The sequence below is a fragment of the Tamandua tetradactyla genome, chromosome 3 (assembly GCF_023851605.1).
Source record: "Tamandua tetradactyla isolate mTamTet1 chromosome 3, mTamTet1.pri, whole genome shotgun sequence".
In the NCBI taxonomy this organism is placed as follows: Eukaryota; Metazoa; Chordata; class Mammalia; order Pilosa; family Myrmecophagidae; genus Tamandua; species Tamandua tetradactyla.
Genome location: NC_135329.1, coordinates 69,871,788 through 69,896,338, shown reverse-complemented (window position 1 = coordinate 69,896,338; position 24,551 = coordinate 69,871,788). Strand labels below are relative to the sequence as shown.

General features: G+C 37.5%; 1 protein-coding gene and 1 pseudogene across 2 annotated transcripts in view; one reads left to right on the top strand and one right to left on the bottom strand.

The window, feature by feature from the left end:
* NBAS (NBAS subunit of NRZ tethering complex) overlaps window positions 1–24,551 on the top strand; it is a 585,536-nt gene that overhangs the window by 11,513 nt on the left and 549,472 nt on the right. For both annotated transcript variants that reach the window (XM_077153236.1, XM_077153235.1), the window contains exons 7-9: window positions 8,763–8,896; window positions 12,370–12,503; window positions 13,819–13,917. In XM_077153236.1, the coding sequence (XP_077009351.1) occupies window positions 8,763–8,896; window positions 12,370–12,503; window positions 13,819–13,917 (367 nt within the window). The remainder of the gene's footprint in view (window positions 1–8,762; window positions 8,897–12,369; window positions 12,504–13,818; window positions 13,918–24,551) is intronic.
* Window positions 17,720–18,606, bottom strand: LOC143676735 (homeobox protein OTX2 pseudogene; annotated as a pseudogene).

The following is a 24,551-nucleotide window of genomic DNA, read 5'->3' as shown; positions in this document are numbered from 1 at the left end:
GAATTGGTTGTCCCCACTGCTTGCAAGAATATCAAGAATTCTCCAAATGGGGAAGTTGAATTTTTCCCCCTTTCTCCCCATTCCCCCAAGGGGACTTTCCAAGTACTTCTTTATTCAATGTTCAAATCACTCTGGGTTTTATTGGGGCATCACACTAACCTGGACAAACCAACAAAATCTTATGCACTATTCAAGGTTCTTATAAGGTACTTATGGTGTTCAGTCAAACTGTCCATATAAGTTAAGTTAGGAAATGTACTAGTCAAAATATAAATTTTGCATCAAATAAACATTTCTTGTTTTAGACTCACTCAGGAGTTGAAGTTTAAAAATATGAATGACTGTCTATTTTCAATACCCTGAAATACTGACATTCCTTTGTTCTTCCTCATTCAAAAACATTTTTAAATTTATATATTAAATTAAAATATCACTATCATTGTACACTCTAGGCATTCCAATATTATACTGTCTCAATCTTTATCATCTATCTTTCCTTCTGGTTTATAGCACACTTTTATTTCATTTTATTTTATTGTGAAATATAACATATGTACAAAAAAGCAGTAACTTTCCAAGTACATTTTAGCAAGTAGTTACAGAACATATTTTAAAGTTTGGCATAGGTTACAGTTCCATAATTTTTCATTTTTTTCTTCTAGCTGTTCCAAGACACAGGAGACCAACAGAGATATCAGTATAATGATTCAGCAGTCATACTCATTTGTTAAATCCTATCTTCTCTGTTATACCCTCCTCTTTAAATAACTATATACATAAAAACAGTAAATTTCAAAGTACATGACAACAATTAGTTGTAGAACAGATTACGGAGTTTTGTATGGGTTGCAATTCCACAATTTTAGGTTTTTATTTCTAGCTGTTCTAAGGTACCGGAGGCTAAAAGAAATATGAATATAATGATTCAGCACTCATAGTCATTTGTTAACCCAGCCTTCTCTGTATAACCCCACCATCACCTTTGATCTTTCTCCCACTCTGTAGGGGTATTTGGGCTATGCCCTTTGTAATTTTTTCATGTTGGAAGGGGCTGTCAGTAGTATGGGATGGGGGATGGAAGTACTTTATGATCTGGAAAGGATGGCCCCTCTGCATTTCAAGACTTATCTGGTTCAGGGACCCATGTGGACATTGTAGGTTTTGGAAAGTTACCCTAGAATATGGAATTCCTGTAGAATCTTACATAATGCCCTAAGCTTCTCTGCTATATACATAAGCATCACAAGGACAAGCCTCAAGATCAAGGATTTGGCCTGTTGATTTGGGTGTCCCTAATATTTGGCACAGAATCTGGGGTTTCTGAGCTCATTCTCTCATTCTTATTCTGAGCTCCCTGTGTTTGGATTGTTTAAATGATCTATCCAGACAGGTGAATTAGATTATGTGCTTTAGAAAATTTAGGTTCTGGACATAATAAAACTTTCTTCCTTTGGTCTCAAAGAGTAGGTGAAGTTCTAAAGTACAGGCAATGTCTTCCTTACCCCTGTATTCTGAATTACCTTAATCCCGACCCACATGCTGTCATTCTTTATGATAAATACCAGGTTATGCATATATAAAATAGCCCCTCAGAATGCAAAAGTAACAGTTGCCACTCCGGACTAAATGTGACCACTATAAGAGCTTAAAATCTAGGCCCCAGTTTTCTTGTAAGTATTTTCTAAATTGTACATAATAATTTAATAGCTTTTTTGAAGTCATTATCTGCCCATTTCTCAGTCTGTATCACTTCTGGGTCTGTTTCTATTGACAAATTTTTTTATTGTGGTTGTAAGACACATTTTCCTATTTCAAATGTTTAGTTTAATTTTAGGTTTTATGTTCAATGGAATGGATGCTATGTTATTGAGTGTCTGATAGTTTTCTTTTTTTTGTGTGTGTGTTTTATTTTATTTTATTTTTTTAATTTTTTTTATTAATCAAAAAAAAGAAAAGAAATTAGCACAACATTTAGAAATCATTCCATTCTACACATGCACTCAGTAATTCTTAGTATCATCACATAGATGTATGATCATCATTTCTTAGTACATTTGCATCGATTTAGGAAAAGAACTAGCAAAACAGCAGAAAAAGATATAGAATGTTAATATAGAGAAGAGAATTAAAATAATAATACTAATAAAAAATATATATATATAAAAAGGAAAAAAAAACAAAAACAAAAGATACAAACAAACAAACAAAAAACTATATTTCAGGTGCAGCTTCATTCAGTGTTCCAACATAGTTACATTACACTTAGGTATTATTGTGCTGTCCATTTTTGAGTTTTTGTATCTAGTCCTGTTGCACAGTCTGTATCCCTTCAGCTCCAATTACCCATTATCTTACCCTGTTTCTAACTCCTGCTGTTCTCTGTTACCAATGATATATTCCAAGCTGATTCTCGAATGTCGGTTCACATCAGTGGGACCATACAGTATTTGTCCTTTAGTTTTTGGCTAGACTCACTCAGCATAATGTTCTCTAGGTCCATCCATGTTATTACATGCTTCATAAGTTTAGTCTGTCTTAAAGCTGCATAATATTCCATCGTAGGTATACGCCACAGTTTGTTTAGCCACTCGTCTGTTGATGGAGATTTTGGCTGTTTCCATCTCTTTGCAATTGTAGATAATGCTGCTATAAACACTGGTGTGCAACTGTCCATCTGTGTCTTTGCCCTTAAGTCCTTTGAGTAGATACCTAGCAGTGGTATTGCTGGGTCGTAATCCATTCTGCCATTCTATGTCTTTTGATTGGGAAATTCAGTCCATTAACTTTTAGTGTTATTACTGTTTGGATAATATTTTCCTCTGCCATTTTGGCTTTTGTATTATATATATCATATCTGATTTTCCTTCTTTCTACACTTTACTCCTTACCTCTCTCTTCTGTCTTTTCGTATCTGACTCTAGTGCTCCCTTTAGTATTTCTTGCAGAGCTGGTCTCTTGGTCACAAATTCTCTCAGTGACTTTTTGTCTATAAATGTTTTAATTTCTCCTTCATTTTTGAAGGACAATTTTGCTGGATATAGGAGTCTTGGTTGGCAGTTTTTCTCTTTTAGTAATTTAAATATATCATCCCACTGTCTTCTAGCTTCCATGGTTTCTGCTGAGAAATCTACACATAGTCTTATTGGGTTTCCCTTGTATGTGACAGATTGTTTTTCTCTTGCTGCTTTCAAGATCCTCTCTTTCTCTTTGACCTCTGACATTCTAACTAGTAAGTGTCTTGGAGAACGCCTATTTGGGTCTATTCTCTTTGGGGTGCGCTGCACTTCTTGGATCTGCAAATTTAGGTCTTTCATAAGAGTTGGGAAATTTTCAGTGATAATTTCTTCCATTAGTTTTTCTCCTCCTTTTCTCTTCTCTTCTCCTTCTGGGACACCCACAACACGTATATTTGTGCGCTTCATATGGTCATTCAGTTCCCTGATCCCCTGCTCAAGTTTTTCCATTCTTTTCCCTATAGTTTCTGTTTCTTTTTGGAATTCAGATGTTCCATCCTCCAGTTCACTAATTGTAGCTTCTGTCTCTTTAGATCTACCATTGTAAGTATCCATTGTTTTTTCCATTTTTTCTTCTTTGTCCTTCACTCCCATAAGTTCTGTGATTTGTTTTTTCAGATTTTCTATTCTTTTTGTTCAGCCCATGTCTTCTTCATTGTCCTCCCTCAATTTATTGATTTGTTTTTTGAAGAGTTTTTCCATTTCTGTTCGTATATTCAGCATTAGTTGTCTCAGCTCCTGTATCTCATTTGAACTATTGGTTTGTTCCTTTGACTGGGCCATATCTTCAATTTTCCGAGCGTCATCCATTATTTTCTGCTGGTGTCTGGGCATTTGATGAGATTTCCCTGGGTGTGGGACCTGGCTGGTTGAAAGGTTTTTCTGTGAAATCTCTGGGCTCTGTTTTTCTTTTCCTGCCCAGTAGGTGGCGCTCGTGGTGCTCGTCTGTCTGCCGGGCCCACCAGTAAAAGATGCTGTGGCTCCTTTAACTTGCCAATCCGAATCTCGCAGTCGGCCCGGAAACCGCGCGTGGAGGGGGGGGTCGCCGGCCGCCACGGCTTGGGAGAGTGCTGGTCCAAATTGCCCAGCTGGCCCAAGACGCCAAGCGTGGCGGGAGGGCCCCGCTATCCAACGTTCCCAGTCAGACCGGGGAGCCACGTACGTGGAGGGGACCCCAGTCGCCAGCCGCCCCGGCCGGGAAAACGCGTGCCCCTTGGGTATCTCACCGCAGCGGATTCTCCCTGCCCGTTCAGCCGTTCCAGAATGGGGTACGCTGTCTTTTTGGTCTCTGTCGTGGCTCCGGGAGCTGTTTCGTATTGTTTCTGTTTCTTTAGTTGCTTTTCTGGAGGAGGAACTAAGACCCGCGCGTCTTACTAAGCCGCCATCTTCTCCTGATAGTTTTCTTTATTAGAGTATTGAATTTTGTTCTGGGTAATAGTTCATTTCCTTGTGAACCAGCCTACTTTTTAAGTGTTATTTTTAAGTATTGTAGGATCTGGTTTAGAATTAGCTTTACTTTGAAGGTGAAGTGTTTCTGGCCTCTCCTGAATTCAGCGAAGTCTCTCCATTATGACTGCTTGGAACTCAAATATTTCCAAATCCTCTCCATGCTTTGGTAGTTGTAAAATTTTGAGAATTTATTTTCTCCATAGCCTTTTGTATTAGTTAGGGTTCTCTAGAGAAACAGAATCAATAGGGAACACTTGCAAATATAAAATTTGGAAGTGTCTCACGTGACCATGGGAACGCAGAGTCCAAAATCTACGGGGCAGGCTGTGAAGCCGATGATTCCGATGGAGGGTCTCAACGAATTCCACAGGAGAGGCTCGCCAACCGAAGCAGGAAGAGAGCCTGTCTCTTCTAAATCCTCCTTAAAAGGCTTCCAGTGATTAGATTAACCTTCACTCATTGCAGAAGACACTCCCCTTGGCTGATTACAAATGAAATCAGCTGTGGATGCAGCTGACATGATCATGATTTAATTCTATGAAATGTCCTCATCACAACAGACAGGCCAACACTTGCCGAACCAGACAAACAGGTACCACCACTTAGCCACATTGACACGTGAACCTGACCATGACACTTTGTAAAGTCTTTCTCTGTGTGCTGTTTTTTGTTTGCCCAAAGACTCAAGAATTCCTCTAAGCAGGTTTTTGAACTTCAGTATCTGCCTCACTTCCTTTTCTTTGGCATGGTACCTTAAAGTTTCCAGTCAACTTAGTAGTTTCAGACTCTAAGATGTATCTCTTCTTTTCATTGAGATTACCATGCTCTCTTTGGGATCCCACTTGGTGTGCCCTTATCCTGAACATGCGTTTTGGAAGAGAGCGCAGGTGACATGGAGCTCATGCTGTTGGCATCCCCTTCTCTTAGTGATCACAGCCTTGTGCTGTCCATAGTCCCATGTCTAAAAATGGTTGTTATGTTTGTTTAGGGTGGGAGCCTCACTCTGAAACCTGTTATTTTTTTTTCAATTACAAAAGCAGTAATTACCATAAAAATTTAAACAATGTACAAGTAGAAAGAGTAAAAAAAAATTATCTTTTTTCTTAATTTGTATTCTTAATGAGAACTTCTATTAATGATGTCATATAAAACATTCTGTGCTTATGTGAGCCTATATGTACATGGCTTGCCTTTTCTTTAATAGAAAGGAATCATACTATTCTTCGGCCCCCTTACTTTATTGACAATATCCTGCCGTGGCAGATGTCTGTGGTTGTGTATCAATCTTTTTAAAATCAGCAGAGTATTCCATTGTAAGAATGTGAGTCATATTTCATTTATTATGCACCACTATAGTACTAGGCACTAGCAATGGAATGATGAACAAAATAGACATTTTGGAATTTACAGCTCTGACATTTTGGAATTTACAGCTCTGACATTTTGGAATTTACAGCTCAGTGAATAAGATTGACAATAAAAAGTAGACAAATGTGTAGTTACTCTTTAAGATAAGGGCTGTGAAGGAAAGGAAATAGTTGGAACAGTGGAGGATAATGGGTCTTAGCGGCTACTTTGGGTGGTCAGAGAATGCCTTCCTAAGGAAGTGATAGTTCAATTGAGACCTGAATGATGAGAAGGAGGTGGCTAAGCATTCAGGGCATGGGTATTACAGCACGGAAGACAGCATTTACAAAAGTTCTGGGGTGGAAAGAGCTTGGCAACTGGGCAAGCTTAAGGGCCTGAGGGTGGTGCAAACGTGAGAGTGTATTAACAGTTTTACTACATATGTATAAATCACCAATTTGTGGGTTAACTTTGTGAATAATTAACAGAAAACTCTGGTGGCACTTACTTTGTGAAAATCTCTCCTGTTCATTCCTTTTTAAAAACTCACAGGCAGCTGGAAAAAATCCAGTGATAAAGTCTTTATTTTCACATTGTTATTTGAAATCTTATCTTGTAATGAAAACATATCTTTATCTGGCTCAAAATAGGTGCTGAGTTTTCTGGAGCTACAGGTTATGCTTAGCAGTAATAATAAAAACAAATCCCCTTTAGATGATACTTATCTAGACATACAAAGTGTGGTGCGTAAATCTATTTATGCTATCAAAATGAGATAGGAAAATCTCTTACCATAGGTAAACCAATAATAATGGAAAATATTTTCTGTGTTTCTTTAGTACATGAATATTTTTCAGAGTTTTCAATAGTCCTCTTGCTGGTTTTTATGTAGCGTCTGTGCTTATTTGGTATTCTACTCTTGTGTTGTTTATCATTTTGTATCTATAGCTTCCTTCCAAGTTAGAGTTTTTTTTCTTTTCTTAGCTGTCTGAAGATAGGGAACAGATCTTTTTTCTTCATTGTGTTCTCATTTAAAAAAATTGCTTTTCTAGAGTTTATTCAATGTTTTGTTAGGCTTTAATAAAATCCATTAGATCCTCTAGGTTCAAGGGCCTTTCTTGTATTTTTTTTTTGCATGCTTTTTGCCTATTGATAAATAGCCAAACTGAAGAAGCTTATTGATATACTTTCCTCATATGTAGAACAGAAGTTACAGAGGTAATTGGGAAGTCTGAATTCTATACAATACCTCTCTGTTAGGTGGAGAGAACATTTTGATTACAGAACTCACATTTAAATGTTTGGTAGTCCTTGTAGAGTGGAGCTCCCTTGTTCTCTGTTTACCTTGCCCTGTTAATATAGATTTTTCTGAGAGACTGAGTCTTCTCTCCTTAGTGAAATGCTAATTAATCACTTTGTGTTCCAAGTGTTGGGTTGGCACTGTTGAATAAGACCTCTTCTCTTGATTTCAAGGCACTCAGAGCCTTGTAGGGAATTCGTCGTATAAATAACAAAGCATGATGTGTTAAGTAATAGGAAAGACATGTATATCACATACTTTGGACCAGAGAAAAGAGAACAGTTTTGAAGAATGTGAAGGAAGGAGGAGACTTCTTTCACAGAGACTAAGCATGTATGATTAACTTATTTGTCAGATGGTTGTGGTATGGGTGGGTTATTGGTATGTGAAAGGAAGTGACAGGAGGTGAAAGGGCCTTTTATGTATGTTGTGTTTGGACTTGGTTTTGAAAATGAAGAGCCATTGTGTATTTTAAAGCAATAGAAGGACATGCTCTGTTCAGATTTGTATTAGAAAGATATTTTTGGACAGTTTGGAGGAAGGATTAAAGGGGAAGAAACAGAAGGAAGCTGTTGTAAGAGTCTAAGCGAGAGATGAAACCTAAACTGAGATATCAGCAGAGGAAATAGAGAGAAGGCGATGAAATTTCTGAGTTTTTGAGACAATTCTAAGGCTAAGTCTAACCGTGTTGTAATGAAATGTGCACTGTTTGGAAGGGCAGCATGCTTTGGCTCTTGGTTCTGCTCTTGATTCATGGTGTGGCCTTGAGGCTCTTAATACTTTGGAATTCCCATTGTAAAGTGAGGACACTGGTCCTAGCCTATTGCTTCATTCCTGGAATTTTAGAAAAGAGGAAACTGAAGCAGAAAAACAAAACTAAATTGAATTCTGGGCAGACCATGGTGGCTCAGCAGGCAGAGTTCTCGCCTGCCATACTGGAGAACCGGGTTCAATTTCCGGTGCCAGCCCATGCCAAAAAAACAAAAAACTGAATTCTGTTTGGAGTGTCACTGCCCCTTTGTCTTCTTTTACAGCCGATAGCCTTTATCTCTATTGTACTAAAAAATTGAGAACACACAAAAAATCCAGGTATTGAATAATGAAGGTGCTGATGGTCAAAATCTTTAAACTGTAGAATTGACTAAGAATGGTTCTTGCTGTACCTGCCTACGGAATGATATATATGTACAGGTTTTTTTTCCTCTTCTTTTTTTCTTTCTAATATTGTGTCAGCCTAGTTCCACTCAGTCTCTCCTTGGCACCTGTATTTGATATGTTTGAACGTTGTCAATTGAAATGTTCATTTTTAGCTTCTAGAAGTGCTGAGCTCATTGGGTTGGACTTATTTTCTTCCCATTCTTGATCCTTTTGATCTCTTTCAATTGCATAAGTAATTGGAGGTAGATATTCCTGAGCCTTGACCCTGGAATATTCCACATTTGGCTGGCCCTGGTGTCAACAGGCTTTGCTCTTAAGTCCATTAGCAAACTCCAGCAGAAGTGGGTTTCTGAGGACTGGTTTTTTTCTATTGAACTGAAGGATTAGAGATGATGCAATGAGTTTGAATACTTGCTTTAGGTGTGATAAGTATGTACTAACTATTATTGTTTATAATATATTGTTTAAGAGCACATCTTTTCTTTCCGTTCTAGTTCCGAAAGACCCGAAACCCCAGTGGAGGCGGGTAGCATGGAGTAACGATGGTACTCTGCTGGCCTATGCAGAAAGCACAGGAACTGTGAGGGTGTTTGATCTCATGGGAAGTGAACTCTTTGTCATTTCCCCGGTATGTACATAGGATAAGCTGGGAGCAGTTTTTTTTGCATGCCTTTCGTGAAATATTTACTCTTTATGTGTTGTTGTAAACTATCCAGATGTAAGCTGCCATAATTAAAACATGGTGTGAAGTAAATACTACATAGAGGTGCAGAAAGCTATTACAAAGTTCTGATGAGGGGAGAAAGTCAGCGAGCTGATGCAGCAGGAACAGCTTGAGAGGAGTTAGAAGTCATGTTTCCCTAAAGGGGTAGAAATTGAAGGGGAGAGTGGAGGAAAAAAATGGTCCTAGTAGCTTGGATTTGTATTAATGATTGATCTATATCTCTCATTTAATATTCACAATACCCTTTGAGTTAGGTTGGGTAGATATCCTCATTTTACAGTTTAGAAAACTGAGACTGAAGGAGAGAAATGACTTTTTCCGTGGTAACCCAGTTAATGAGCGTCTCTTCTCGGATCTAGTGCTTTTTTGTTGGTATTGTTGCTTCCTTCCTCAAATGAACAAGGTACAGGGGCAGATAAAACAATGATTCTAGCTTTGACTGTATTTTTTAATCACCTGGGGGCCTTTTTAAGAAAAGAAAAAGAAAAACAAACAAATTACTGGATTGCCCAGGCTCCACCCCAGGTATTCTGATTTCAGTGATCTGGGTGGGGCCCCGACATTATTACTGTCTACACAGTCTTCAGGTGATCCTAAGAAGGAGTTTAGTTTGAGAACCACTGATAAAGATAATGGTTTCTGTTAAGAAATATCGAATAGAAAAACTCAAAAAAGTACGTCAGACTAATATTACAGATATTGTGGAAGTCCTTCAGACTAAACTAAGGAGTTTGGATTATTATTTTCTAAACCACTGATGTCTAATGAAAATATAAAAGCTATAAAAATAATCTCCTATGAAATTCTAAATATCTAACAGTTGCATTAAAAAGGTTAAAAGAAACAGGTGTAATTTATTTAGCAATCTATTTTATTTAGTCCAGTATATCTAAAATATTATCATTTCAACATCTAACTAATATAAAAATGTATTAATGACATTTTACATTCTTTGGTAATAAGTCTTTGATATTTGGTGAAGGTTTTACATTTATAGTGTATCACAATTCAGACTAGCCACAAATCTGGTGTGTTTAGTAGCCATATGTGGCTGCAGTACTACATTCGATGTTTTTAGACAATGAGGAGCTGTTTAGGGTGATGAACGCCATTAGGTGTGCTTCCCAAAGTGCACATGCCTTCAGATCTTGAGCAGTATAGCTTGATATTTATTTTTAACTTTTTATTGTACAGTATAGCATATATACAAAGCAAAAAAAAATAAAAAAGCAATGGTTTTCAAAGCACTCTTCAACAAATCCCAGAGTTTTTCATGGGCTACTGTCAGATCCTCATATTTTTCCTTCTAAGTATAGCTTGATATTTAGTTGATGGAAAAATGTTGGCATTGAGTGAGTGTTTTAATATCCTTTCCTTTGATTGAATTACTGATTAGGCAAATAGAGATCATTTGGAGACTTAAAATTTTTATATTTCTTTATTTTTTTAAATACCAAAAAACACCAAACAAATGTAGACGTTCCTATTTTGATCATTCCGTTCTACATAGATAATCAGTAATTCACAATATCATCACGTAGTTGCATATTCATCATCATGATCATTTCTTGGAACATTTGTATCTAATCGGAAAAAGAAATAAAAAGACAACAGAAAAATAAAATGAAAACAGAAAAAAAATTTACATACCCTACCCTTTACCCCTCCCTTTCATTGATCACTAGCATTTCAAACTAAATTTATTTTAACAGTTATTCCCCCTATTATTTATTTTTATTCCTTACTCGTCTGTTGACAAGGTAGATAAAAAGAGCATCAGACACAAAGTTTTCACAATCACCCAGTCACATTGTGAATGCCACATTACCACACAATCATCTTCAAGAAACATGGCTACTGGAACACAGCTCTACATTTTCAGGCAGTTCCCTCCAGCCTCTCCATTACGTCTTGAATAATAAGATGATATCTACTTAATGCGTAGGAATAACCTCCAGGATAACCCTTCGACTCTGCTTGGAATCTCTCAGCCACTGATACCTTGTCTCATTTCACTCTTCCCCACCTTGGTCGAGAAGACTCTCCCAATCCCTTGATGCTGAGTCTCAGCTCATTCTAGGGTTTTTCTCAATCCCTAGATGCTGTGTCTTAGCTCATTCTAGGATTTTTGTCCCACGTTGCCAGGAAGGTCCACACCCCTGGGAATCATGTCCCACGTAGATGGGGAGGGTGGTGAGTTTGCTTGTTGTGTTGGCTGGAGAGAGAGAGGCCACATCTGAGCCACAAAAGAGATTCTCTAGGGGATGACTCTTTGGTCTAATTTTAAGTAGACTTGACCTATCGTTTGTTGGGTTAAGTTTCATATGAACAAACCCCAAGACTGGGGGCTCACCCTATGGCTTTGGTTGTCCACACTGCTTGTGAAAATATCAGGAATTCAGCTTGGGAAAGTTGAATTTTTCCCTGTTCTCTCCATTCCCTGAAGGGGACTTTGCAAATACTTTTTTATTCACTGTTCAAATCACTCTGGGATTTATCGGGGCATCACTCTGGACAAACCAACAAAATCTCATGTCCTGCTCAAGGTTCCATGTACTTATGGTATTGAATTAAGCTGTCTACATAAGTTATATTAGGAAATGCACTAGTCAAAATATAAATTTTGTACCAAATAAACATTTTTTGCTTTAGTCTCACACATAAGTTGAAATTTTAAAATATTAATTACCATCTGTTTTCAGCACCCTGCAGTAGTGACATTCTTTTGTTCTTCCTCATGCAAAAACGTTTTTAAAATTTGTACATTTAGTCACTATCATTATACACTCTAGGCATTCCTAGATTATACCATCTCAATCTCTATCGTCTGTCTTTCTTTCTGATTTCATATGTGCCCCCAGCCCTCCTCCCTCTATCATTCTCACATTCAGCTTCATTCAGTGTTTTAACATAATTGTATTATAGTTAGGTGGTATTGTGCTGTCCATTTCTGAGTTTTTACTTTCAGTCCTGTTGCACAATCTGTATCCCTTCAGTGGAGACTTTTTTTCAGCATAGGTTACTATGCAGTGGAAATCAACATTTGGAGGTTTATTTCTGGAAACAGGCTGGCAGAATTCTTTGATGTTCATTGCCGATACTGCTTTTTTTGGACAATGGAAGTGCGGTCTGACAGGAATTTACTTACTTAGATGAACATATCATCCATAGAAGCCTCTGTGGGGGAGGGCTGGACTGGACTTTGGTGTCTAATTCTGGGCACATTTACTTGTGTGATTCTTGAGTACATGGAGCAGTTCTGGGGCTATTTTATTTGAGGTGAACCTTGAAAGTCAGTGTCTTGGATGTCCTCCAGTTACATGTTTTAATTTTTATCTAGTATTTTTTTAGTAACTGAATTTCCCCCTCTTCTGCAGGCATCTAGTTTTGCAGGTGATTTGAGCTATGCTGTTGCTGGATTAATATTTTTGGAATATAAAGCAAGTGCACAATGGTCTGCAGAACTCTTGGTCATCAATTACCGTGGAGAACTTAGAAGTTACCTTGTAAGGTAAAACTGTACTTCATATGAGAAGCCCTATTTAAAATAAATTGTATTTTTGTGGTTAATGTCAGACTTTGTTTTTGTTTTTTTTTTTCTCTCCAGCATTTTATTATGAAAAATTATACCTCTAGTTAGATTCTATAATTAACATTTTACTGTACTTGCTAAGTCACATTTCTGTCCATCTATCCACCTCTCTTATCCAGTCATAATTAATCTTTTTTCTGCATTTCATAGTAAATTGATATAACATTAAAGTTCAATGTTTGTTTACAATATTACCTTAAAATATGCATATCTTTAATTAAAGTTCAGTTTTTTTTACAGTTTTTTTTTCTTTTGAGGAAAATTTACACGCAATAAAATGTACAGATTTAAATGTCATTCACTGAGTTGTGACAGATGCATACACTTGTGTGATTCAAACCCCTATCAAGATACAGGGGCGGTGCAATGGTGACTTAGTGGCAGAATTTTTGCCTATCATGCCAGAGGCACAGGTTTGATTTCCGGTGCCTGCCCATGCAAAAAACAACAACAAAAAGTTATAGGTGGCCATTGCGGCTCAGCAGGCAAAATTCTTGCCTGCCATGCCGGAGACCTGGATTCGTTGCCTGGTGCCTACCCATGCAAAATAAATAAATAAATAAATAAAGGTACAGCCCATTACCATTGTGCCAGAAATGTCCCTTGTGCCACCTCCCAGTAAATCTCTGTCTCCGCCTTCTCCAAAGCAACCACCGTTTAAATTTTTTTTCCATCAAAGATTAGTTTTGTCTGTTTTAGCAAGTCAGATTAATGGAATGATATATTATGGATTCTTTTGTCTAAATCTTCAGTATAACGTTTTGTAATTCATCCTTATTGTTACATTAGCTATAGTATATTCCCTTTTATTGCTGAGTAGTATTTCACCGCATGTATATTTCACAGTTCGTTTATCCATTCTTCTGTTGATGGACCCATACATTTCGAGTTTTGGACTATTTTGAATAAAGCTGGGAAGACTATAATTATATGTCTTCTTATGGATATATGTTTTCATTTTTCTTGGGTTGATATCTTGGAGTGGAATTGCTGGGTCATAGGGTGGATGTAATTTATTTTTAAAAGAACCTACCAGACCTTTTTCAAAGTGGCTGTATCACCTTTACTCCCCCCCAGAAATATCTCAAGTTCTAGTTGTTTTATATTCTTGGCAATGTTTGATATGTTTGATTTTATCTGTTCTTTTTTTAATTGCAGATATTTTTGTGGGTGTTTAATGTTATCTCATTGTGGTTTAATGGTATTTATTTCTTGTTTCCTTTCTTAAATTTAGTGTTGGAACAAATCAGAGCTATCAAGAGAGTCACTGTTTCAGCTTCAGTAGTTATTATCCTCGTGGAATCACCGCAGCTATTTACCATCCTGCTCACAGGTCAGCAACTGCTTGTTCTCGTAGTTAAGGGAGTATTAAATGGGTATAAACGTCTGCACATTGATCCAAAGAGAAGAAACTGTGCATTGTGATTCTTATTTTGACTTCTTTGTTTCTTCCTCTTGTGCATAGTTATCTTAAATGTCTGTCATATTGTTGTTGTTGTCTTCTGGTCATTTACGCTTATCATCTGACTGATGGAATTGCTCTGAGCCAGCTGGAATACTGGGAATATTGGTTGAAGGGTTTCTTCTCTCTTAATGCTCTGAACTACTTTTCTTATTTGTGAAATGAGAATAATACGTGAGATAATGTATTATGAAATAATGAGAATAATAAATGAGAAAAAGTAACTCAGAGCATTATTAAGAACGTTAATGAAATACTGCATATAGAGTGCCTTCACTTTGAAGGTCCTCAGTAGACATTACTTCCTTTCGCTTTTCCTCCCTCTGTGTTAGGTCTGCACTGATGGTTGCACAGTTGGCTTTCAACAGCTGCATCCCATTCTCATATATGCCTCTTTTCTAGGCATTTGCCATTTGCATTAAAGGTTACTAGAAACTTTGGGCCTTTTCTATTTCCAGTGATTTGTCCCCTTTTATTTTGTTACTTGAGAATGGAATTTACTTAAATTTAGCCAAGCTAACTGTTTGGTTCTCTAAATGGGAAAGTATTAAATTTTGAATTAGATTAGCCTAGCTTGAGCTCTTAATTTTAGCATTACTCTGTTTCCATAAGCAAAATCCTAAATTTTCTGACCCTCAGTATTCTTTTTTCCCTAAGTCTTTTCATTGAAAATTTATGTGTTTTGAATTCTGTTCAATCATAGGTCTGATCTTATTTTTTGTTCAGAATTTTGTTGTGAAATTTTTATACTACAAAAGTTTATGTGGGGCAGGCCACAGTGGCTCAGCAGGCAGAGTTCTCACTTGCCATGCTGGAGACCCAGGTTCATTTCCTGGTGCCTGCTCATGTAAAAAAAAAGTGTATGTGTGTATGTGTGTGTGTGTGTGTGAGGTATAAAGAATAAAATGATCCTATTTGTACTTATCATATAGCTTAAGAAATGGAACATTACTATAGATTTGAAGACCCCTTTTTGCTCTTCCCTGATCCCATCTCATCTTCTCCCCCTAAAGATAACCATTGTCTTGAATTTTGTGTTTATCCTTCCCTTTCTTTCTTTATAGTTTTTATTCAGCTTAAATCCTCTCAGATTTTTCCTTCTAGCTGCTCCAGAACATTGGAGGCTAGAAGGAATAATTTTTTTTTATCATCGTAATCGACATTTTTTTTTTCTGTTTTGTGAAAAATAACATATACAAAATGATAAATTTTAAAGCACTGTACAACAGTTAGTTGTGGAACAGATTACAGAGTTTAGTATGGGTTACAATTCCACAGTTTTAGGTTTTTATTTCTAGCTGCTCTAAGATACTGGAGACTAATAGAAATATCAGTATAATGATTCAACAATCATACTCGTTTGTTAAACCCTACCTTCTCTGTATAATTCCACTATCACCTTTGATCTTTCTCCCACTCTTTAGGGGTATTTGGGCTATGGGCATTCTAACTTTTTCATGTTGTAAGGGGCTGTCAATAATGAAGGGTAGGGAGATGGAACTAGCTTATGTTCTGGAGAGGCTGGGCCCTCTAGGTTTTAGGACTTATCTGGTCCAGAGATCCATCTGGAGGTTGTAGGTTTCAGGAAAGTTACCCCAGTACATGGAACCTTCATAGAATCTTATATATTGCCCTAGGTATTCTTTAGGATTGGCTTTAATGGTTTTGGTTGGGGTTTGGCGAGTTATGATAGGTAGCAGTGTCTAACTGAAGTTTGTGTAAGAGCAACTTCCAGAGTAGCCTCTTGACTCTATTTGAACTCCGTCAGCCAGTGATAACTTATTTGTTATACTTCCTCTCCCTCTTTTGGTCAAGATGGCATTCATTGTTCATCGCACGGTGCCAGGGCCAGACTGATCCCTGGGAGTCATCCCCCAGGTTGCCAGGGATACTTTTACCCCTGGATTTCATGTCCCATGTAGGGAGGAGGACAATAATTTCACTTGCAGAATTGGGTTTAGAGAGAGAAAGAGGCCACATCTGAGCAACAAAAGCGGTCCTCCAGAAGTAACTCTTAGGCACGCCTATAGGTAGGCCAAGCTTCTCTGCCATATACATAAGCTTCACAAGAGAAAGCCTCAACATCAAGGGTTTGGCCTATTGATTTGTCTATCCCTAATGTCAGATACAGTAACCGGGCTTTCTCCATGGTAAAGTTTAAGAGTTCCATATTTTTTTCTCCCATCCCTCAAGGAACTTTGGAAATACTTTTTGATTATCTGCTTAATATATTTGGAATACATCCAAGCATTATATTAAGCTATACAGGGTTAAGGGCCCTCATTTTTATTGTGAGCTCCCTGTGTTTCGATTGTTTAAATGAGCAATCTAGATAGGTTGAATTAGATAATGTGTTAATTACCTTAATTCTGACCTGGTTGCCTTCATTTTTTATCTCTGAATACCAGGTTATACATCTAAAAAACAGCCTCTAAAAATCCAGAAATAATACTTGCTACTCTGGACAAAATGTGACTACTATTAGAGCTTACAATCTAGGCCCCTGTTTTCTTATAAGCATTTTCTAAATGAGACCATACAATAATTGCTCTTTTGTTTCTGGCTTATTTGGTCTCACCAAATGTCCTTCAGGTTCATTTGTTATGTTGCCTTCCTCACAACTTTGTTCCTTTTTATTTTTTTTTGTGCTAGAACCATTTTAATACAATTATACATATCTGCCAAATCCAGGAACAAAAGGTTTATGCATATATAACTTTTCCAGTTAACATCTGCAAGCATAAACGACAATGATCTCTGTTTATAAATTCTTAAATTCATCAGGGTCAGAGCGATTGACCAATGTCTCTTTACTGCTAGGTTTACCAACAGTAAATTACAGATGAATTAGTGTCCTTTTGTTTCTCTTCTCTTACTCCTCCAGAGACATTTTGTTGTGTACTTTCAGTGCAGCTCACCTCCAGCTAAAGGTAATCTTTTTAGATAAGTACTCAGTTGCTCTGAATTTTGCTTGTAATTAAAACCTATTTAATCACAGAAAAACCCCTGCAGAGGTGGAGTTCAAGGTTGCATACAATAACAGATCACAGTTTTGAAGTCTATCACAGATTTAAAACCACAGATGTACCATTTATATAAGACACACACTGATTGTCTCTTAAACTACATATTGACTGCTTATGAACATTATTTTTTTTAAATAAAGTAGTGCATCTAGGACAATCACGTCGCACTATTCACACAGCCTTGAAAAGTTTTTCAATGCTGACTACCAGTTGGTCATAAAACGTGATTGAGCTTGAGACACTGTCCATTCCTAATATTCAACCAAGGATTGGCTAAAACATTGGAACACCTCTGCTTAAGAAGGCTATGACCTTCCCTCTCCTCACAACTTAGTTTTGTTTTGATATTGTTTATTTTTGGTGGTGTTTGATTGCACATGGCTAGAATACTTTTGATTTTGCAAATTGGGGAAACCAGTGATCTAAAAACTATGAGCTTAAGTAGATTTGTTTGTCCATGTGAGGTTGCTCGTTGGTGGGCCCCTCTGAGGCTCTTCGTTTTTCCTTCTCTGCTTCCCAGAACTTTGATCAGAAGATGAGTCTGAGCATCACCCCATCTAACTCTTAATCAGTGCCTGGCTAAAACTGGAATGTCCAGCCCAGTACATTTAAAAATCACCCACAAAAAGAGGTTCTACAGCAGGTCTTCACAAAACCTGGAATTTCCACGAGGTTGTCTGATCTTTATAATCCATGCAGTCAGCGTTGAAGTTAAACTTCTGGGAGGCAGTTTGGTCCTTATAATCCAAGCAATCAGTGGTTGAGTTAAAACCCAAGCTTGAAGCTCCATATCCCTGGGTGGAGAGAGAAGCTGGGGACTGATTGAGGGTGGTGACTACATTGGTACCCATGGGGCTGAGTGTGGCCCCTGGTCCAGGAGGCTGGTGATGCATAGGGGCCAAATAAGATCCACAGTCCATGCCCCCAAAGTAGGAGGTTGCGCCAGCATATCCTTGACTGTAACCTGAAGCCTGAGTATAGGTCATGGGATAGGACCTCTGCATGCAGGAAGAGGAGGTGGACAAGGGGTCTGAGAGTGGGGAGATGGAAGCCGGGCTCCAGATAGACACCGGGGCACTGCTGCTGGAAAAGGCTGGGACTGAGATCCTAGAGGGGGAAGTGAATTGGCCACTTGTTCCACTCTCTGAACTCACTTCCCGAGCTGGAGATGTCTTCTTTTTGGCAGGTCTCAGTTTGTTTTGACCTCCATTCTGTTGTTGCTGCTGTTGTTTGTGGCACTTAGCCCTTCGATTCTTAAACCATACCTGCACCCTCGACTCGGGAAAGTTGATTTTCAGCGCCACCTCCTCCCGCATGAAGATGTCTGGGTACTGGGTCTTGGCAAACAGCGCTTCCAGCACGTCTAGCTGTGCCCGGCTGAAAGTCGTCCTCTCTCGGCGCTGTTTCCGGGGGGTGGCCGGGTACCCCACAGAGCGGTGCAGCAAGTCCATCCCCGAAGTGGTCAGACTCAGCTGTTGACTGCATAAGGCAGTTGCTTAGGATATATATATTCTTTTGTATGTATATACCACATTTTGTTAATCCTCTTATCTGTTGATGGGCACTTGGATTGTTTCCACCTTTTAGTGATTGTGAATATGCTGCTATGAACATTGGTGTGCAGATGTCTGTTTGTGTTTTTGCTTTCAGCTCTTCTGGTATATACTGAATAGTGCTATTGCTGGGTCATAGGGCAGCTCGATACTTAGTTTCCTAAGGAACCGCCAAACAGTCTTCCATAGTGGCTACACCATTATACATTCCCACCAACAGTGGATAAGTTTCCCAATTTCTCCACATCCTCTCCAACATTTGTAGTTTCCCGTTTGTTTAATAGCAACCTTTCTTATAGGTGTGAGGTGATATCTCATTGTAGACTTGATCTGCATTTTCCCTTGAAGCTAATTAAAATGAACATCTCTTCTTGTGCTTTTGAGCCATCTGATTTGCTCTTCAGAAAAATGCCTATTCATATCTCCAGCATATTTTATAGGTGGGTCATTTGTTCATTTGTTCTTTTGTTGTTGAGTTGTATGATTTCTTTATGTATACAGGACATCAAACCCTTGTACAATGTGTGACTTCCAAGTATTTTCTCCCATTGAGTTGGCTGCCTTTTTATCATTTTGGGCAAAGTCTTGTGAGTTGCAAAAGCATTTGGTTTTGAGGAGTTTCCATTTATCTATTTTTTTTTTGTTGCTTGTGCTTTGGTTGTAAAGTTCAAGAAGCTACCTCTTATTACTAGGTCTGGAAGATCCTTCCCTACATTTTCATCTAAAAGCTTTACTAATTCTTATATTTTGGTGTTTGATCCACTTTGAATTAATTTTTGTTTAGGGTGTGAGGTAAGAGTTTTCTTTCATTCTTTTGGCTATTGATATCCGGTTATCCCATGCCCATTTATTGAAAAGACTGTTTTGTCCCAGTTCAGTGGATTTGGGAGCCTTGTCAAAAATCACTTGACCATAGATTTGGTGGTCTATTTCTACACTCTCAATTTGATTCCATTGGTCATTGCTTCTGTCTTTGTGCCATTACCATGCTGTTTTGACCACTGTGGCTTTATAATAGGTTTTAAAGTCAGGGAGTATTAATATTCCCACTTTGTTCTTCTTTTTTAGGATACTGTTTGCTATTCAGGGTCTCTTTCCCTTCCCTCAGTTTTGAAGGGACAATTTGGCTATGTACAGAATTCATGGCTGGAAGTCTTTCTCTTTCAGGATCTTAAATATATCATACCATTGCCTTCTCACCTCTATAAGTACCAGTTGAGTAGTCTGAACTCAGTCCTATGTAGTTTCCCTTGTATATAGTAGATTGTTTTTCTCTTGCCATTTTCAGGATTTCCCGCTTCTCTCCAGCCTTTGACAGACTGATTAGTATGTGTCTTGAGGAAGGCCTGTTTGGATTTATTTTATTTGGAGTTCCTTGGGCTTCTTTGATTTGCATATATATGTCCCCCATTATATCTTCAAGTAATCTTCCTGTCCCTTTATTCTTGTCTCCTCCTTCTGGGATACCACTAATTCTTTGCTGCGTCCCATAGGTTTTGATATGTTGTGTTTTCATTTTCATTTGCCTTGAGATATTTACTGATTTCTCTTGTAATTTCTTCTTTGACCCACTGATTGTTCAAGAGTGTGCTGTTGAGCCTCCACATATTTGTGAATTTTCTGGCGCTCTGCCTATTATTGATTTCCAACTTCATTCCTTTATGATCTGAGAAAGTGTTTTGTATGATTTTAATCTTTTTAAATTTGTTGAGACTTGCTTTGTGACCCAGCATATGGTCTGTCTTTGAGAATGATCCATGAGCACTTGAGAAAAAGGTGTATCCTGCTGTTGTGGGGTGTAATGTCCTATAAATGTCTGTTAAGTCTAGCTCATTTATTGTAATATTCAAATTCTCTGTTTCTTTATTGATCCTCTGTCTAGATGTTCTGTCCACTGATGAGAGTGGTGAATTGAAGTCTCCAACTATTATGGTATATGTGTCTATTTCCCTTTTCAGTGTTTGCAGTGTTTGCCTCATGTATTTTGGGGCATTCTGGTTTGGTGCATAAATATTTATGATTGTCTTCATGTTGAATTGTTCCTTTTATTAGTACATTGTATCCTTCTTTGTCTCTTTTAACTGTTTTACATTTGAAGTCTAATTTGTTGGATATTAGCATAGCTACTCCTGCTCTTTTCTGGCTGTTATTTGCATGAAATATCTTTTCCCAACCTTTCACTTTCAATGTATGTTTATCTTTGGGTCTAAGATGTGTTTCCTGTAGACAGCATATAGAAGAATCCTGTTTTTTAATCCATTCTGCCAGTCTATATCTTTTGATTGCGGAGTTCAATCCACTGACATTTAGTGTTATTACTGCATGGGTAGTACTTTCTTCTGCCATTTTGCCTTTTCAATTTTATATGTCATATCTAATTTTCCTTCTTTCTGTACTCTTTTTTTTTTTTTTTTTTAACATGGGCAGGCACCGGGAATAGAACCCGGGTCCTCGGGCATGGCAGGCAAGCACTCTTACCTGCTGAGCCACCGTGGCCCACCCTCTTTCTGTACTCTTCTCCACACCTCTTTCTTTTTTTATTTTTTTTTTATTTTTTTTTTTAATTAATTAAAAAAAGAATTAACAAAACAATTAGAAATCATTCCAATCTACATGTACAATCAGTAATTCTTAATAACATCACATAGTTGCATATTCATCATTTCTTAGTACATTTGCATCGATTTAGAAAAAGAAATAAAAAGACAACAGAATAAGAATTAAAACAATAATAGAAAGAAAAAAAACAAAGAAAACAAAAACAAAAAACCTATACCTCACATGCAGCTTCATTCAGTGTTTTAACATAATTGCATTACAATTGGGTAGTATTGTGCTGTCCATTTCTGAGTTTTTATATCCAGTCCCGTTGTACAGTCTGTATCCCTTCATCTCCAATTATCCCTTCTCTTTTTTTTTTTTTTTTAATTAACGGAAAAAAAGAAATTAACCCAACATTTAGAGATCATACCATTCTACACATGCAATCATTAATTCTTAACATCATCACATAGATGCATGATCATCATTTCTTAGTACATTTGCATTGGTTTAGAAGAACTAGCAACATAACCGAAAAAGATATAGAATGTTAATATAGAGAAAAAAATAAAAGTAATAATAGTAAAATCAAAACAAAACAACACAAAACAAAACAAAAACCTATAGCTCAGATGCAGCTTCATTCAGTGTTTTAACATGATTACTTTACAATTAGGTATTATTGTGCTGTCCATTTTTGAGTTTTTGTATCTAGTCCTGTTGCACAGTCTGTATCCCTTCAGCTTCAATTACCCATTGTCTTACCCTGTTTCTAACTCCTGCTGAACTCTGTTACCAATGACATATTTCAAGTTTATTCTCGAATGTCCGTTCACATCAGTGGGACCATACAGTATTTGTCCTTTAGTTTTTGGCTGGATTCACTCAGCATAATATTCTCTAGGTCCATCCATGTTATTACATGGTTCATAAGTTTATCTTGTCTTAAAGCTGCATAATATTCCATCGTATGTATATACCACAGTTTGTTTAGCCACTCTTCTGTTGATGGAGATTTTGGCTGTTTCCATCTCTTTGCAATTGTAAATAATGCTGCTATAAACATTGGTGTGCAAATGTCCGTTTGTGTCTTTGCCCTTAAGTCCTTTGAGTAGATACCTAGCAATGGTATTGCTGGGTCGTATGGCAGTTCTATATTCAGCTTTTTGAGGAACCGCCAAACTGCCTTCCACAGTGGTTGCACCCTTTGACATTCCCACCAACAGTGGATAAGTGTGCCTCTTTCTCCGCATCCTCTCCAGCACTTGTCATTTTCTGTTTTGTTGATAATGGCCATTCTGGTGGGTGTGAGATGATATCTCATTGTGGTTTTGATTTGCATTTCTCTAATGGCCAGGGACATTGAGCATCTCTTCATGTGCCTCTTGGCCATCCGTATTTCCTCTTCTGAGAGGTGTCTGTTCAAGTCTTTTTCCCATTTTGTAATTGGGTTGGCTGTCTTTTTGTTGTTGAGATGAACAATCTCTTTATAAATTCTGGATACTAGACCTTTATCTGATATATCATTTCCAAATATTGTCTCCCATTGTGAAGGCTGTCTTTCTACTTTCTTGATGAAGTTCTTTGATGCACAAAAGTGTTTAATTTTGAGGAGTTCCCATTCATTTATTTCCTTCTTCAGTGCTCTTGCTTTAGGTTTAAGGTCCATAAAACCGCCTCCAGTTGTAAGATCCATAAGATATCTCCCAACATTTTCCTCTAACTGTTTTATGGTCTTAGACCTAATGTTTAGATCTTTGATCCATTTTGAGTTAACTTTTGTATAGGGTGTGAGAGATGGGTCTTCTTTCATTCTTTTGCATATGGATATCCAGTTCTCTAGGCACCATTTATTGAAGAGACTGCTCTTTCCCAGGTGAGTTGGCTTGACTGCCTTATCAAAGATCAAATGTCCATAGATGAGAGGGTCTATATCTGAGCACTCTATTCGATTCCATTGGTCGATATATCTATCTTTTTGCCAATACCATGCTGTTTTGACCACTGTGGCTTCATAATATGCCTTAAAGTCAGGCAGCGCGAGACCTCCAGCTTCGTTTTTTTTCCTCAAGATGTTTTTAGCAATTCGGGGCACCCTGCCCTTCCAGATAAATTTGCTTATTGGTTTTTCTATTTCTGAAAAATAAGTTGTTGGGATTTTGATTGGTATTGCATTGAATCTGTAAATCAATTTAGGTAGGATTGACATCTTAACTATATTTAGTCTTCCAATCCATGAACACGGTATGCCCTTCCATCTATTTAGGTCTTCTGTGATTTCTTTTAGCAGTTTTTTGTAGTTTTCTTTATATAGGTTTTTTGTCTCTTTAGTTAAATTTATTCCTAGGTATTTTATTCTTTTAGTTGCAATTGTAAATGGGATTCGTTTCTTGATTTCCCCCTCAGCTTGTTCATTACTAGTGTATAGAAATGCTACAGATTTTTGAATGTTGATCTTGTAGCCTGCTACTTTGCTGTACTCATTTATTAGCTCTAGTAGTTTTGTTGTGGATTTTTCCGGGTTTTCGACGTATAGTATCATATCGTCTGCAAACAGTGATAGTTTTACTTCTTCCTTTCCAATTTTGATGCCTTGTATTTCTTTTTCTTGTCTAATTGCTCTGGCTAGAACCTCCAACACAATGTTGAATAATAGTGGTGATAGTGGACATCCTTGTCTTGTTCCTAATCTTAGGGGGAAAGTTTTCAATTTTTCCCCATTGAGGATGATATTAGCTGTGGGTTTTTCATATATTCCCTCTATCATTTTAAGGAAGTTCCCTTGTATTCCTATCTTTTGAAGTGTTTTCAACAGGAAAGGATGTTGAATCTTGTCGAATGCCTTCTCTGCATCAATTGAGATGATCATGTGATTTTTCTGCTTTGATTTGTTGATATGGTGTATTACATTAATTGATTTTCTTATGTTGAACCATCCTTGCATACCTGGGATGAATCCTACTTGGTCATGATGTATAATTCTTTTAATGTGCTGTTGGATACGATTTGCTAGAATTTTATTGAGGATTTTTGCATCTGTATTCATTAGAGAGATTGGTCTGTAGTTTTCTTTTTTTGTAATATCTTTGCCTGGTTTTGGTATGAGGGTGATGTTGGCTTCATAGAATGAATTAGGTAGTTTTCCCTCCACTTCGATTTTTTTGAAGAGTTTGAAGAGAATTGGTACTAATTCTTTCTGGAACGTTTGGTAGAATTCACATGTGAAGCCATCTGGTCCTGGACTTTTCTTTTTAGGAAGCTTTTGAATGACTAATTCAATTTCTTTACTTGTGATTGGTTTGTTGAGGTCATCTATGTCTTCTTGAGTCAAAGTTGGTTGTTCGTGTCTTTCCAGGAACCCGTCCATTTCCTCTAAATTGTTGTA